The sequence below is a fragment of the Poromitra crassiceps genome (assembly GCF_964638095.1).
Source record: "Poromitra crassiceps genome assembly, chromosome: 8".
NCBI lineage: Eukaryota > Metazoa > Chordata > Actinopteri > Beryciformes > Melamphaidae > Poromitra > Poromitra crassiceps.
In genome coordinates, this window is record NC_139629.1 from 37,599,521 (window position 1) to 37,615,710 (window position 16,190).

General features: G+C 41.7%; 2 protein-coding genes across 3 annotated transcripts in view; both read right to left on the reverse strand.

Moving 5' to 3' along the window:
- Window positions 1-4,219: 4,219 nt before the first annotated feature.
- Window positions 4,220-15,266, reverse strand: LOC310780356 (uncharacterized protein). Of its 2 annotated transcripts, XR_014552923.1 has the most exons (6): window positions 15,095-15,266; window positions 13,954-14,070; window positions 13,406-13,492; window positions 12,729-12,876; window positions 4,950-5,259; window positions 4,220-4,902 (listed from the first exon to the last, which is right to left on the reverse strand). XR_014552923.1 is itself a non-coding variant. In XM_083640930.1 (5 exons), exons 1-5 carry the CDS (start codon window positions 15,254-15,256, stop codon window positions 5,237-5,239), a joined length of 537 nt encoding a protein of 178 aa, XP_083497056.1. In that variant the 5' UTR covers window positions 15,257-15,266; the 3' UTR covers window positions 4,220-5,236. The 2 variants fall into 2 exon arrangements, 1 of the variants encoding a protein (XP_083497056.1); XM_083640930.1 differs by having other exon boundaries at window positions 4,220-5,259.
- A 278-nt stretch (window positions 15,267-15,544) lies between these two features.
- The window catches only part of LOC310780686 (uncharacterized protein), a gene marked incomplete at its 3' end in the record, with an annotated part of 3,129 nt that continues 2,483 nt past the window's right edge, over window positions 15,545-16,190 (reverse strand). Inside the window, exons 4-5 of the mRNA XM_083641197.1 lie at window positions 15,905-16,050; window positions 15,545-15,670 (exon numbers count right to left, since the gene is read on the reverse strand). Of these exons, the coding sequence (XP_083497323.1) occupies window positions 15,545-15,670; window positions 15,905-16,050 (272 nt within the window). The remainder of the gene's footprint in view (window positions 15,671-15,904; window positions 16,051-16,190) is intronic.

A 16,190-nucleotide genomic window follows, 5' to 3' on the forward strand; every position in this document is an offset into this window, starting at 1 on the left:
CAATAACTAGTCTCCAAATATTAACAAGTATTTTTGTTGGTAAAGCTTAGCAGTTACAGTGCTTTGGGATTCTCAGCCTTGAAGGTAATTTGAACAGTGAAATACTCAGACATTGAAATTTAGAGCCAAAGTTTATTCGAAATGCATTCCAAGAAGAAACAATGGAATATATTTCAACCGATTGTTGCAAGTGTTGGTCAACATGTCTGTCGAATGAACTGCTCAGTTCAGATGGTCTACTGAACCCCAGTTGCAGCTGTGTAATGTTTGCAAGGGCAAACCTTTGCTAGTTTCTAGCACTCAAAATCTCCCCTTTTTATTTTAATTACCACTGGGTTGCTGAAACGTGTCCTTTGATGTACTGACCCAGTGGTAAAACAAAAAAGGTTTGAGTACTAGAAACTACCAAAGATTTGCCCTTGCACTAAGACTTGGGTGTAAGATATGGTCCTTAGTCTTACAGCAGTCAGGGCCTTACAAACCTGTCCATTGAACATGGCTGTTAGATGAAACTAGGTCGGTGGAAAAGGGGTAAAAGAGTAGTTTTAGCCAGACTCTCAAGGCTGTTTTCCCAATTCCTGGAGACAGAGACTCCATTCAACTGAGAATGATAACATGCTTGATACATGATGAAGTTCCGGAGATAAGGAATTTCTTGTGCTAATGAGGACCAAGCTTCAAGTTTCTTTATTGTCACGTCTCAATATACAAGTACATGAGAATAAAATTAAACTAGCCATTATTTATTTATCTCAGGTCAGGTCAAAGGCATGAGAAAAGTGCTTGTAAATGTTCACACAGATGAGCTCACGTTATAGTTCAAGATACAGATATTAAAGACATAGCATAAGCATAGTATAATAAATGACTAATATAATTTCCTCCACATAAACTATATAAATATTTTGGCCAGTACAAATAATTTCTGACATGTAATGTTCTTTGGTGTAGCGGCCCTTGGCAGTTGAGATAAGAAGTTAATTTTGGACATTGTAGGTCATTTTGGGGTGTCCCATATAACTGTTGTTATCTTCACAGTTTACTGGATCGCTGGAGCAGAGACCTGTTTCATCCTCAGTTCAGCCTCTTTCATTGTACCTCTGGCTTTACTGACCACAGCGAGGAGGCTGAAGGAGGAGTGAGTGGCACAAATGAACAGACTTGAAAAGATCTTAACCAAGGGTTTTTTCATAAGATGCACTGCAGAGACATGCTGGCGTTTGTAGCTTCATTGAAAGTTATCATGAATTCTTCCGGTCTTCTAAGTGGGCGTGGTTCTCGGCTTGTGATTGGCTGTCTCAATGATGTGAAACTTCAGAGGCAAAGTGGAACGTAACTTCCTGCTTCAGCGCTGTACCAGAGATTTTCATCCGCAATTTATTTTCCCATAGACATTTCGTAAAAGGCTTATAAAACAATTGTACTTCGCTGAACCAAACGTTCAGCTAACGCTATAATCGGGAGAGACCATAGAACATTTCACTCGGACCAAAACAAAAAAAAACGTCGAAAAAATATTTTCTTTAAACCCGATTTTTTTTTTTTTTTTTGCGTTTTGGTCCCAGTGAAATGTTATGCGATCTCTCCTGTTTCTAAATATATCTGTACCGTTTGGTTTGAACCATAGGTTTGAACCAGTAAAACTATTTTGATACGCATTTTACGAAATGTGTATGGGAAAATAAATGGCGGATGAAAATCTCTGGTACAGTGCTGAAGCAGGAAGTAGGCGGTCACTTTGCCTCTATTGGCTGACCACTTCTCCTTAGGGGGCGTGGTAGTGGCAAAACCTCCCGTGGCACAGATACAGGAAGTGACTGGAAGTTGGGGTGTCTATCTATATTAAAGGTCTCTGGCTGTTCTCAAAGCTAGGCAGCTTCACGTTGCTGTCCTACTACAGGTTACAAGTAGTTTAGCTAACAACACATTTTTAGCGTAGCGTAGTAAGTTAAGCAATCTGACAATGCAAGTGGGTAGTTGTGAAATTTTAGCTGTATGATCGAAAAACTGAAGATGGACAAGGTATGATTGTGTCAAAGCTGGCTAACGATAGCTGGTTTCTTGAGCAGAGTCGCTAACGTTAGCAGCGTTTTTATTTACGTTAACAATTGAACTTTTGACAGCTCACCTGCCTTGGTTACAACAACGCTAGCAAGATGTTTGTCTACGTCTACGAGATACATGTAACCTTGTAGCTGCACTAGAATCAACCAGCGTTTAAAACAAATGTTGCAGCTCTGAATGAATTATTTACGTTAATTCACCTGAACTCATCTACCACTGACCTAGCCTCAACGCGAGACTCATCAGTCATTCTTCCTTCAGAATGAGGAAGGTACTGTTTATACAGTCTATGGGAAGGAAGGAAGAATGACTGATGAGTCTCGCGTTGAGGCTACCACACTGACCTATCTACTCATCATCAAAAGCTAGCATTCTAGGGTGGAGAGACTGAAGAGGATGTGCATGGGGCACTTTTTGTGTGTGACCAAACTCATTGTCAACTCATGTGTTACGCTCTTGAACACTCACACAATTCACAAACCATTTGTTTATATCACGCGCATACTATAGTTAAAAATACACTCTTATAAACTCCCTAAACTTCAGGCTCAGCCAATCAGAAGGGCACAGTGATGGGGATCCTGCGCACCCTGGGCGCCCTAGCCAGAGCGCTGGGGCCTGTTGTGGCTTCCTCTGGTAAGAAAGTTGCCCTGCACAGGCAAAACACAGTGATGACCAGCAGTGGGTTGCACCAGCTGTGCGTAAGTTGAAACGTAAGCTAGTTTGAACGTAAAGTCTCACTAAGTCCGAGTTTACGCACTACTAAAAATATTTGGGTTGCACCAAGTGAAATAGTTACAACGTAGGCATAAGTTAGAACTTAAAATTTACACCTAGGTCTTACTAGGTGTAAAGTCCTCCGTAAAATAAGCAGTTGGCACGGATTGCAACTTGGCACCGTGGCGCATCGTTGTTTTGCGTGGTAACGCGCTCTCCGTGATCAATAATTACACCCTTTGATATTGATGACTCACGCTTTTGTTTCCCACAAGCTGCAGCACTGCATACAAATTAAAATAACCGCAACAATTTAGCAGGCAGGATGGTGCTAAATTAGCCTACAATACTGATAGAGCTCACAGATAAACGTTAACAGTAATATGAACCTAAACGAACGTTACTCAATAACGTTCTCATTTGGTTAGTGTTGATGAAATATAAAAGCACTAATTTGCGGTGGGCAACATGTCCTGTTTTCACTCCACTTACTTAAACAACGGTAAATAAACACCGTTTCCACCGTGCTTTTCACTGATTGGTCACAGATACTGTACACGTCATTTTCTGCGACACTATTTTGGCTAGTGTGAGGTTTAAGGACTACTAGTTAAGATGTATCTTACGTCTCCGTGGTGCAACTCAACAAAGACACAACTTTAGTGTCAAACTAACTAGTTTGAACGTAGCAGTTAGTGTGGACTTTACACCCTAACTTAAGACAGAACTTACGTTCAGCTGGTGCAACAGGCTGCTGGGAAACTGGAACATTTTGCTTCAAAGTTTTGCTTGTTTGTTTGTTTTTAGTGCACAGCCAAATGAATTGTAAAACAAAACATATATTTAAAAATGTTGTGATTTGTTCATCACAGGTTGTTCTTTATCCACTTCTGACCTGACACAAAAGACCAAAAATGTTTAAACTTTTGAATCTAACTTGAAATAACTACGGTACATTTTTCCTTTTACAGTTCTTCATAGGTATCCTATGTTCTTAAAAGTAAGGAGGTGGGGTCTAAAATTTGCCAGTTACCAAATGCTGGTAAAATGTGTCTTGGGCAGATAAATTAATGAATCACCACCGACACTTGGCTATACATGAAATGGCATTGGAAATTATTATGATGATGACATATTTCAATGAATTACCTGGTGGAAATTTCTGTAATATGATCAGATTTGAGAAATGCCCATCTGTTGTCCTTTAATGCTTGCAAGCAGGCCAATGCATAGATAGCACTGATAAGAGTTTGTGTCTCACTAACAAACATGGCTGTTAGACAGTTCATACTGAGTAACAAACAAGTGCTTTTCACTTCACTCAACACCTGTAACTCTAACTTTTGAATTTTTGTAATGTTAAGTAACGAATGGATTAAAAAAACTCCAGAGCACTTTAATAAACGAAGATAATCTTTAATAACTAGCAAATGTGTGAATGTATTGTCATCCAACTTGTAAGCAGTATCCACCAAGTTGAGGAACAAGTATATATGCTGTATATTGAATCATTTAGCTGAGCAACAAGAACAATGCATCCATTTCATTTTGGTGTTTTATTAAAAACTGTCATGAAAACAAAACACTAGTGTTAAAGTGCAGCAGAAGTTCAGTGTTTAGTGACATGCTGTACAAGTTATTTTTCATACTTACAATTTTAAATCACAAAATGATTATTAATGTTATTCCAGTGTTGCCCCCCGAAACTAATCAAGAATAAGCTGATCACACGAGTGTCGCTGTTAATAATAAAGAAATATATTACGAATATAAAAGCAAACAAATCAGCCAGCATACTGTATATTGTACAGTAACTGAACAAAAAACTGTTATAATCTGGCAAAGCTCCAGTTTAAATGGAGGTTGATAAAATTATTTGGTTTCTAATGCCAGGGTTCCTACACATTTTTCATTTAAAAATTCCATACTTTTCCAGACTCAAATTTCCAGACTTTGTCAGACCATGTTTGACATCTGAGTACACAAGGGCGTCACTTTGTGTTGAAAAAAATGTCCCCCATTGTAAATTAGACCTATGGCCACACCACAATGTGGAGGTTTTGGGTTTGAGCCTCAGTGAAAGCTTGGACATGAAGAACTTATCAAGTGAAGACTGAAAAGCTCTGACAGAAATGACTTGACCTTGTGAGATTGGCTCAGAGTTTGACAGCTGAAGCTACAAAGGCATTCTGTGTGTTTTCAGAAGAACGTTTATCCACGCAGCCTTACGACATGATTCTTGCGGTCGGTATTCTATTGTAGGTAGGCACACTGAAGGAGAACTGAAGCAGCAGTTAAAAATTCATAGTAAAGTTGATAAAAGTCAAAATACAGTAAAACTGGTCGAGCCCATTGGAGTGCTCTCATCCAAATGACCGATCAAAAGTTCTCCACTAATGGCTGATCTTAGGGGAGTCGTGTTGATCCTTGTCCTTCTTCCAGCACCACTGGACGTTTATCGCTTGCTGGGTGCGAACACTGTTGAGGGAACGAGACATTTAGTGCTTGACTGACCCCCCGCCCCCCCCTTTCAGAGGCTGTGGCGGACGCGATATTTTTTTCCGGATGATGGCGAAGGCTGGAGGCACCCTCTCTGCCTGTGATTGGCCTAGCGTCAAACGTTCATCCAATCACATTCGCTTGGCTATCCTGCATCTCTTTCTACAGTCTGTGGTCAGACAGACAGCAGTTTCGCTTGCTAGCATGCATGAAAGATGCCACTGTGTGTTTATGTTTTTGATATAGGCTGGTCTCTGGTTTATAATGCTGCCGCTACTCTTGGCAGTGCACGTATGTAGCCTACAGACAAATACAAGATTAATGAGAATTGATCAAGGGTTATATAAAAACAGACTAGTGTCAATGCCCATTTACTCATTCTAACGCAAGAGTGACATGTATTTGAATTGAAATATGTATCAGTATGTGGTGTTTGCCCAGCCCTTAATTGGGAAATGCAGCTTTATGGAGTGGGATCACGTGGTCTTCAGAAACTTTGATGAGATTGACAGTAAGTAAACATTGTTTCAGTTACATGGTGTAGTTGTGGAAAAGTGTGTGAGTTTGGAAGAGGAGTGCACCACTAGGTGGAGACATGCATCCATAGCAGTGTTGATTTCGTAGACTAAAACTATGAGGAAAAATGTTAGGGAGGGACGAATTGGGAAGAGATCCAATCAGAAGAGAAGTTAAATATCTGTGTCTGTATTGCACATTCAAACCTTAAAATAATTCCAGAATAACAGATTAATATATCTTTACAATAAGTTTGGAAATTCTAATGAATAGTTACGGTTTTCTTTGACTAAGATGAGATGAAAATACTTAGACACTTAGTTGACGAAAACTTGACTAAATAAAATCAGGATGAGTGTTGGAGCCATTGTGCTTATTCAAAGTATTATCTTTCTTTATTCTAATATTCTCTATTCTAATTTCTCTATTTTAATATTGAAATGTATTTGCCTGCCATTTTGCACACTTTTCTAAGCTAATTGCTTTCTGAGCACCCCACCTGGCTTTAGACTGGTGAATTGCATGACGAGGGGTGACTTACAGACCTGTATCAGGAAATGGGTGGAGGCAAAATGTTTGAGAGGCTAGGAGAAAGGGCATACATTTTCTTTGAACCACATTTTTGGAATCCTGATTTATCCTTTTAATCCTGTGCTATTTTTTACAGGAGTTGACAAGAAAAGAAAGATTAAGTTGCATTTTTTGAGCTGCCCTGATTATTTTTGGAAACATTAAATAAATATCTGTTATTTTACCAACTTCAACTTGGACTCATGGACTCGCTTTTTTGGATGTGCGTATCAAAGTATGCCTAGTCGTCTCAACAATGGAAAACAAAAATGGAATGGAAAAAAGCCGATACAATGAGGTTGACTAAATATGATAAGAGCTTAAGAGAAAGTGGATTATAGCTCACTCAGATAAACATGTGAATGTTGTGTGATATGCAAAGGTTGTTGGTTCAATTCCAGCCTCAGGCAATTTCTTAAAAAGTACTCTCATTATAAGCTGCAGCAGTGATCCTTCTTTATTCTACTGTTGAAACTGGCAACATTTCCTCTACCATGTAGGAGGAGGCAACAAGCCTGTCCATCTCTGATTTTGGTGAAAAGAAAGCTTTTGCTGCTTGCTTGGGGTCGAGACAGGCGACTCGGCTTGGATCTGCAACCAGCTTTGTGTTAGCATGTTTCCACTGCAGATGCTTTGAGAGGTTTATGTCGTACGGTAGCTGCTTCTGTCCAGGGCAACGTTTGCAGTGTCACATTCTTGTCCTTCCGCGCAACAAGAAGTTGTTTTTGTCTTTGCGAGGGGTATTTACAGACCCCATCGCTGTATGTGGGTTTCTCTTATGGTTTACGTTTACATTTAATTTAATTTTGTCCAATATTCAGATATTCCAGAATTGCATGTTGTGTTAAAATACATATTATTTATATCTAACACTTTTTAGCCTGATTTAATTGTAAAACAGAGTGTAAAAAGTTATGCAAAGCCTTCTGGGAAATTTAACCCGTGGAAGAGGAAAGTGGGCGGAGTTCCCAGCATGCCCTGGGGGTACTGTGTTTTTGTGTCAAATGTTTGTTTGTCAATGTGTTTTGGAGGTTAAAATGGTTTATTGTTCTATATGCATGATGTTAGTTATCTGATAAGTTATGTGTCGACTAATAGTGCTGTTCTGCATGCTAATACAAAGTTGAAATATTGGCACCATGATTGATTCTGCTGGGACACAGGATCTGCTATTAAAACGGAGATCTTTTCTCTGTATACTTATCTTGCTAGTATGTAAGTAACGAGGTAAGCGTTTGATTAGTAACTGTAATGTGAATACTGCACTTAGGTACAGTAGTGCCTTACACTACTCGTTACCGACAAAAGTAATGTGATTACAGTAAGGCGTTACGTGTTACCCCCAACACTGGTGGGAATAGACCCTTCTCACAGGAGCCATTTTGTGTCAAAATGGCACTAAACACTCTGATGAGGGTTTCCAACTTCCATGATTGGAAGTTGGAAACCCTCATTAGTGTTTTGCTTGCACCTGTGTTTCCCCTGCCATTTCGACACAGAATGGCCCCCGTGTATTGAGCGTCATTCCTCCAGGTGTGCTGGCCGGGCATTAATTAATCAGGTCCACACACCTGCAAGAGTTTGGAAGTTTGTTATTCTGTTGTCTTTTTTAAGCATCTGCATGCTTTGTGAAGCACTTCATTGCACTGATTAGTTATTCTAGTTTTGTATTTCCATTAGTTCTTATTGGACCTCCTTCTTAATTATTGTTTTCGGAGTTATTGTAGTTCTGGCTCTGTTTGGTTCAGCTAGGAGACGAGGCCGTGAGGAGGGAGGTAAGGAGACTTGGAGGATCCTTCATGCATCTTTTTAACCAATTGGAACCGCCTTCATCATGATGGCAGCTCTATTTTGGTTTCCGGGTCAACAAGGAGACAAGGCTGTGAGAACGGAGGAAAGGATACATTTTCACCAAATGGGATACACCCATCTGTCTCATCGTTGGTTGAACTAATCAAACTGAATTAGCGTTAACTGCAAGGCAGCCTCACAATGCAAGTTCTAGTATGAACCTTCAACAATGAGGACAGTATAAGCCGTACAGAGTAGACGCACGCACAGTCAACATAAAGTCTTACATTATCATACATGATCTAAAATAAATAAAATAATCTAATCGCTGGATGGAATCATGAAACTGAATTAGCGAGGTAACCTTGCATGCACGTTCCAGTAGGAACCTTCATTGGAAGTATACAGTATATATTACTTCCAAGAGATTATTTTCATTCAAGTCAATAGCCGGGTGGTTAAGACAGAGGACTCTGAAGCAGGTGTGCCGAGATCGATCCCTACTTGGGGATGTCTTTTTTCTCTCTGAACATAGACCTTGTGGGAGTGGCATATTTCAACATTGTGGGGAAGGAGACGATCTACGTCCACCGCAGCGAATCTCATAGACCCTTTTCGCCGCAGGGAACCTCATAGACCCTTTTCACGGGGGCCATTTTGTGTCAAAAAGGCAGAATAAACACAGGTGCAAGCAAAACACTAATGAGGGGTTCCAAATTCCAATCATGAAAGTTTGAAACCCTCATTAGTGTTTTGCTTGCACCTGTGTTTACCCTGCCTTTTCATCACAAAATGGCCCCCATGAGAGGGGTCTATGGGCAGGGGTGGGTAATGCCCACTCAGACATGAGTCTTTGCAACCCAATCAAAAGTTAGGCAAATGTTGCAACAAGCACAGTCACAGAGATTATCTCCATTTTATTAGCAGATCCTGTGCCGCGTACAACACAAGACTGCTGGAAATACTGTTTATTGTTGCATTAGACCACACACAGCATCTCAGAGGGGGTCATTGAACTGTACACCCGACTGAGCCATGGTGCCAGAATTTCAACATTGTGAAGCAATGTAATTAACATGTACTATTAGTCGACGCATAACCTTGCAGATAACTAACATCACACATATAGAACAGGAAGTGCTTTAACTAACCTCCCAAAGCACATTAATAAACACATCTACCCCAGAGCATGCTGGGAACTCCGCCTACAATATATTTCTTTTCACCACTTGCATGCACCATGTTCCATGGTCACTTTTGAGGTCTTGGGTTTGAGTCTCTCAGTCAGTTTTGAACAGCAACAGCCAGAGGAAAGAATGGAATGCTCTGAGAAACCCCATCTTAAGAAGTCTGACCTAGTGGCTCAGAGAGTTTCATTACTGCCCAGCAGTGTTTAGCTTGTAGTTTCAAACCTCAGTAACTTTTGAGGTCGTGGGTTCAAGGCTCAGTCAGTTTTGAACAGTGTCAGACGAAAAAGATAAAAGCTCTCAGCGAAGAGCTTTGAGTACGAAGGGGAGCTGGCGGTGCGATGGATATGTCGACCACATAGAGACGTGGAAGCATGCGGGTGGCTGGTTCAATTCCTACTCCACCACCACTACATGGAGCTTGTCATAATGTCATTCAAATTCTATTAAACTTAAAAGATCCACGGCTTGTTTGGAAAGATGACACAATGAGTATGAAAGACAATGAGTTTTGTCAGATGTGACTGGGGAGGGCATTCCAGAGGGAGGGGGCAGCTGCAGCAAGGCCCTGTCAGAGGCCCCCCGTCATAGATTTAGCAAAGAGATACCTGTGATGCTTGTCAAAGTGAAAGACAGTCAGATGGAGATTTAAAATGGTGAGCATTTTTTATGTTTTACTACTGGGGGAACCTGCCCCCCCTAGCCCCCCAATAACTCCGGCAATGCCAACACTTTTTTCCCTCTCTCTCTCTCTCTGTTCTATGTCTCTTACCCAGAGGACACCCACGTTGCATTCAGGTACAGTCAGTTAGATTCAGCTTTGGGGGTGGTGGTGGTGGTTGCTTAAACCTGCACTAAACCTCTGGTGTCACTCCACATTTACTCTTTAGGCTTTAGACAAGGTGCCACAATAGTCTACTGTATAGTCTCACTATGACCCACTAGCTCAGAGAGTTGGATTGCTGTCTAGCAGTTCGGCGCTTGTGGGTTTGAGCCTCAGTGACTTTTGAGGTTGTGGGTTCGATCCTCAGTCAGTTTTGAATGTCGACAGCCAGAGGAAAGAGTAATTTAAAGCCCTGAGAAAACCTAATTTAATCAGTCTGACTTGGTGGCACAGAGTAGGCTTGCTGCCCGGCAATATTGAGACCTCAGCCACTTTTGCGGTCGTGGGTTCGAGCCTCAGTCAGTTTTGAATGGTGACAGGCAGAGGGAAGAGACAAGAGCGCCTGGAGAAGACCAGAGAAGAGCCTTGAGTGTGAAGGGCAGCTGGTGGTGTGAAGGAATAATACACACAGAGACACTGGGGCCAGAGGTTGTGGGTTCGATTCCCGCTCTGCTGCCACTACCTGGAGCCAAGGGGGGGGGGGCTGGCTGTTCTCCCCCCCTGACCTCTGCAGAGACATGAGCTGAGCGTTATGAGACAGAAAACCACAGAGAGCTGAAATTTTACTGACATCGGAAGTACGTGTTTTGCCTGTCTGTTTTGGCTGCCGCTAGGCATAAAAATAACTTTTTGAAAAACTACTCTAGACTCTGTATATGACAGGTCTGGATCTCTTTGCAGTCTGTCCACAGTGTACATTTCTGTGGATCTGTAGGAGGCGCTGTGTTGCTCTGTGTATCTGTCTGTAGGAGGCGCTACACTGGTGATGTTAAAGACAGGGCAGTGCTGTAATATGTCACCTCCATCGGGAATCGAACCAACAGTCTACCTGTCAGACAGAGACAGTGACGCAGCCGCTCAGCCGACTGAGCTATGAGCTGTTGGGAGTTAAGCTTCTGATTTCTACACACTGTATTCACACTGACAATAACACAGAGCATAAACAGTGAGACAGGTGAGATTTGTACCAGTGAGTTGAGCTAGAGTCAGGGACTGACACCTCTTCATCAGCTTATTTCTATCAGTGTTCAAACTACTGGTGATGACAAAGAAGGATCACTGCTGCAGCTTATAATGGGAGTACTTTTTAAGAAATTGCCTGAGGCTGGGATTGAACCAACAACCTTTGCATATCACACAACATTCACATGTTTATCTGAGTGAGCTATAATCCACTTTCTCTTAAGCTCTTATCATATTTAGTCAACCTCATCCTGATTTTATTTAGTCAAGTTTGCGACGACTAAGTGTCTAAGTATTTTCATCTCATCTTAGTCAAAGAAAACCGTAACTATTCATTCGAATTTCCAAACTTATTGTAAAGATATATTAATATGTTATTCTGGAATTGTTTTAAGGTTTGAATGTGCAATATAGACACAGATGTTTAACTTCTTCTTCTCTTCTGATTGGATCTCTTCCCAATTAGTCCCGCCCGAACATTTTAGTCTAGTTTTCACCAGTGAAAATAGGTAGTCCACTAACATTCTTCCTCATAGTTTTCATCTACGAAATCAACACTACTATGGATGCATGTCTCCACCTAGTGGTGCACTCCTCTTCCAAACTCACACACACTTTTCCACAACTACACCATGTATCTGAAACAATGTTCACTTACTGTCAATCTCATCAAAGTTTCTGAAGACCATCTCCACCTGATCCCACTCCATAAAGCTGCATTTCCCAATGAAGGGCTGGGCAAACACCACATACTGATACATATTTCAGTTCAAATACATATCACTCTTGTGTTAGAATGAGTAAATAGGCATTGACACTGTTTTTATATAACCCTTGATCAATTCTCATTATTCTTTTATCTCTTCTTTTTTATTTGTCTGTAGGCTACATACGTGCACTGCCAAGAGTAGCGGCAGCATTATAAACCAGAGACCAGACTATATCAAAAACATAAACACACATGGCGTCTTTCATGCATGCTAGTAAGCGAAATTGCTGTCTGTCTGACCACAGACTGTAGAAAGAGATGCAGGATAGCCAAGCCAATGTGATTGGATGAACGTTTGACGCTAGGCCAATCACACGCAGAGAGGGTGCCTCCAGCCTTCGCCATCATCCCCAAAAAAATATCGCGCACCCAAACGACACGGCTGTAGAGCAGAATGGCTCTACTGTAAAATCCTCATAGATGTTTTTTTTGTCAAGTTAAAACAGTCTATTACACCGGAAGCGGAAGAAGCACCCATCAGGCATCATGGCAGCTAGAAATAAGGTGGATATTAGACAGACTGATCGTGTCAAAACACATGTAAGTTATTGACCAATGGGGGGCAGCAGAGACCAGTGGATGTTACCCTGGGACAGACATTTTCTGACAATCTAGTGTGGTAGTGTAATGTAACATTTATTTTTTTGCCCCAAAAAAAGCAAACATTGCAACAGCTAACCTATTGTAAGCTAGGCAAACACTGCAACAGGAAGTAAGCTAGGGGCAATTTAGGATGTTTATGTTGTCAAATTAAAACCGTCATACTCACTTCTCTCCCTCAGACCTTGTCCGAAGCTGTGCACCAGACGCAGCAGAGCCCAGAATAACACAACTTTGATGGAGGCTGAGATGGTCGCCCCGGTGACAGCGGCCGCCTCCAGGGTGTACGTCTTATCCTCGCCCCACGCCACGATGATCTGCAGGAAACGGGAAACTTCAGTTTTCCTCCAATCGTAAATACTATCAATAACTCATGGCCTAGTAGCTGTAGAATATAGTCATGCAGAATGAGGAATGAATAAGTGCTTTACTAATAGGCTTATACTATAAGAAGATAATATGAGAGAGGGCTACGACGCTCTGGATTCAAGTTGAAAACTAAAAAAGAAGGTGCTCTTTGGAACTCAAAAGGGGAAAGTCCATATAGAAATTGAAAAAAGTCCAAGGCAACTCTTCTTATGATTAAAAAGCCTTTATTCTATCTTGGCTAGTTCAAACACTCCAACATGTTTCGGCCTAAGCCTTCATCAGGGACAATCTATAGGCTTATACTATACTAATATAATAATACTATATGGCGTAAATGACAGTATTTGCAGTAAGCTGCTTGTTGCGTTGACCTAGGGTCCTAGACCTAGGTCGACGCAAATACTGTCATTCTAGACTGTAGATGGAACATAAAATATTGTAAATCAGAATCAAATCAAACAGGCCTTCCCAGCTCACCTTGTACATCAGATACACAAAGAAGGCCACTTCAGGAATGTTCTGCACCACGAAGATCCACACCAGCGTTTTGGATTCCTTTAAAACCTGGGGGGGGTCAATTACAATCAATTACAGCTGTAACCGCTTTCGAATACTGGCAATTGTGCTCTCATCCATTCTTTTGTTTTCTTCACAATCTGATACATTGCAAATACATTGCTATTTTAACATTGTTTTATACATATGTTCATGTTCATTTGCGTCATCTCAGTCCGTTCTACTGCTGTTATTTTGCACACCCTGCATACCCATTATTTGTCATCGATATATGTAGAGCTGCAACAATTAGTCGATTAATCGATTAGACAAACGACAGAAAATGAATCAAAAACTATTTTTTATAATCGATAAGTCGTCTACTTTAGACAGACTGTTAGCGTGGAGACGACTGAAACCTGTCGCTGAAGTATAAATTAAAACCGGCGTAAGACTCTTATTTCTGTCGAGAGACACTTATCAAAAATGTTGAGCGCCCTGCCATAAATGAAGCTTTAGTCTGCACTCACGGCCACGGCGCCGGTGGTGGCAGTCAGGCAGGCCCAGAGACAGCCGAGGCCCAGGAGAATGCTGTAGGAGGCAGACACGGCCGAGCCCGAGGTCAGGATCAGGATACACAGACACAGCTGGAACATGGCACACCACACACACACACACACGCACGCACACGCGCACACACACACACACACACACACACACACACACACACACACACACACACACACACACACAAAGGTAAATGACACTTGATCACAGAATAACTCCTGAATGCACTAAACATCACTGTGTAAAGCATCCAGGGGGAGGGTGTGAACTGTGAAGGAGGCACGTACAGTGCGCTGCTTGCCTGGGGCCAGACCTTCCAATCCGCCCACTCCACTGAGTAGAGTTTGGCTGCTTCTGCTCTGCCATCGTCACATGCAAATACCAGCGATTCACCAATCAGCGCCGAGGAGGACAAACGATAACGATTGCGAGTAAGCCATTAAGCGGTTGTCAAGTGCACCGCAGGGCAACAATGGCTGCTATGGAGGCTGTTTTAAATTGATTAAATACACTAATTACTAGGGATGTCACAATATATCGCGATATCAAAACGTGACAATATGTATCGTTGAGATGAAATCTCATATTGTGAGAAAAAGAAGCTGAACATGGTGGCACTCTGCGTCTGATTGCATGCTCGCTCTCCTTTTCATTGCTTTGTTTGAACAGACGAGGGACGTTACAGACACGGAGGATGAAAATGGTGAAATTACTCAAATTAGCGTGGAGGATGCCCCCTCAACTTACAAATCGATTGCAAAAAAATATTGTTAGAATATCGTATCGTATCGTTATTGTGAACCCAATATCGTGTATCGTATCTTGAACTGAGTGTATCGTGACACCCCTACTAATTACGTTTAAATTCGAATGGCACACTGCTTGAAAGGCAGTTAATAAAAGGGGAAATGTTTTTTTTTATGTTCTCCCGACTGGAGTAACGAACGTAAAATTCAGGCGATACATTGGTCTCTAGTCATTGGTTAGCGAAAATGGAATTCCCCTCATAGAAATTGTTTAAACAGTGGGCAATCTCAGACTATAAAGTGCAAATGAGTGTAATGAGCTGACAGTTGAGTCTGATATCAGGCTATGCGGTCCTACCTGAGCCTGCAGGTCAAAGGTCACCATAGAGAAGCAAAGGTTGAGCAGGAAGTACTGCTCCTGGAGGCTCTCCAAGGCCCCGCCCACACGGAAAGCCATCATGTTGGGCCTCTGGATGAGCAGCGTGCTGCAGAACACGTGGATCACACCCAGACACACCATGCACACGAAGCGGACCTGCAACACAAACAGTTTCTCTCCAGGTTTTAACTTCACATAAACTCAAAGCAATCTTAACCGGCAATGACCCGGCGCAGCGTGGAGAGTGATACTGTACAAAATAAATAAAGTGTATCAAGCTTGGCCCAGCAATTTTGAGATGACGGAGCACACGAGGCTCCATCTCAAAGATTCCAGTAGGCTAAATCCAATCACTTTTAAGAACCTGTTTATAAATCCAAACACTTTCAAGTACTGTACTTTATTTTTATTGTTTAAATCAAAGCACTTTCAAGCACTTTCCAGACCAGTTTGTACAGTATATATATATAAAGCCATCATGTTGGGCCTCTGGATGAGCAGCGTGCTGCAGAACACGTGGATCACACCCAGACACACCATGCACACGAAGCGGACCTGCAACACAAACAGTTTCTCTCCAGGTTTTAACTTCACATCATTTTTTTTTTTTTTTTTTTTTTTTTTTAATATGTTGTGCTTTATGTGTGCCTGTGTTCTTTTTGGGCTCTCCCTGTGCATAACAAATTCCCTGAGGGGCAATAAAGGTTTCATTCATTCATTCATTCATTCATTCATTCATTATATAAATTACAAACTGCACGCCAAAGCTTCCAGGAGATGGCGCCCTACCAGTAGCTGCTGCTTGTCCTGGGTGGGCAGCACCAGGAAATTGACCAGCGAGCGCACGGTGACAACCAGCACACTCAGCACAAATGCCACCAGCTCCTGCCGGTTCTCCTGCAGCACGCCACGCACAATGTAGTAGATACAGAACACTAGAGGGACCACACAACCACAACATACAGCAATCGTTAGATCATTAGATATTAGAACATTCTGAGAAACTACATCCAAGCTAGATTTCTCCCAAAAAGTTCAAAAGGCAGCTATTTGGCCATGGTTAGTCATGATGTCA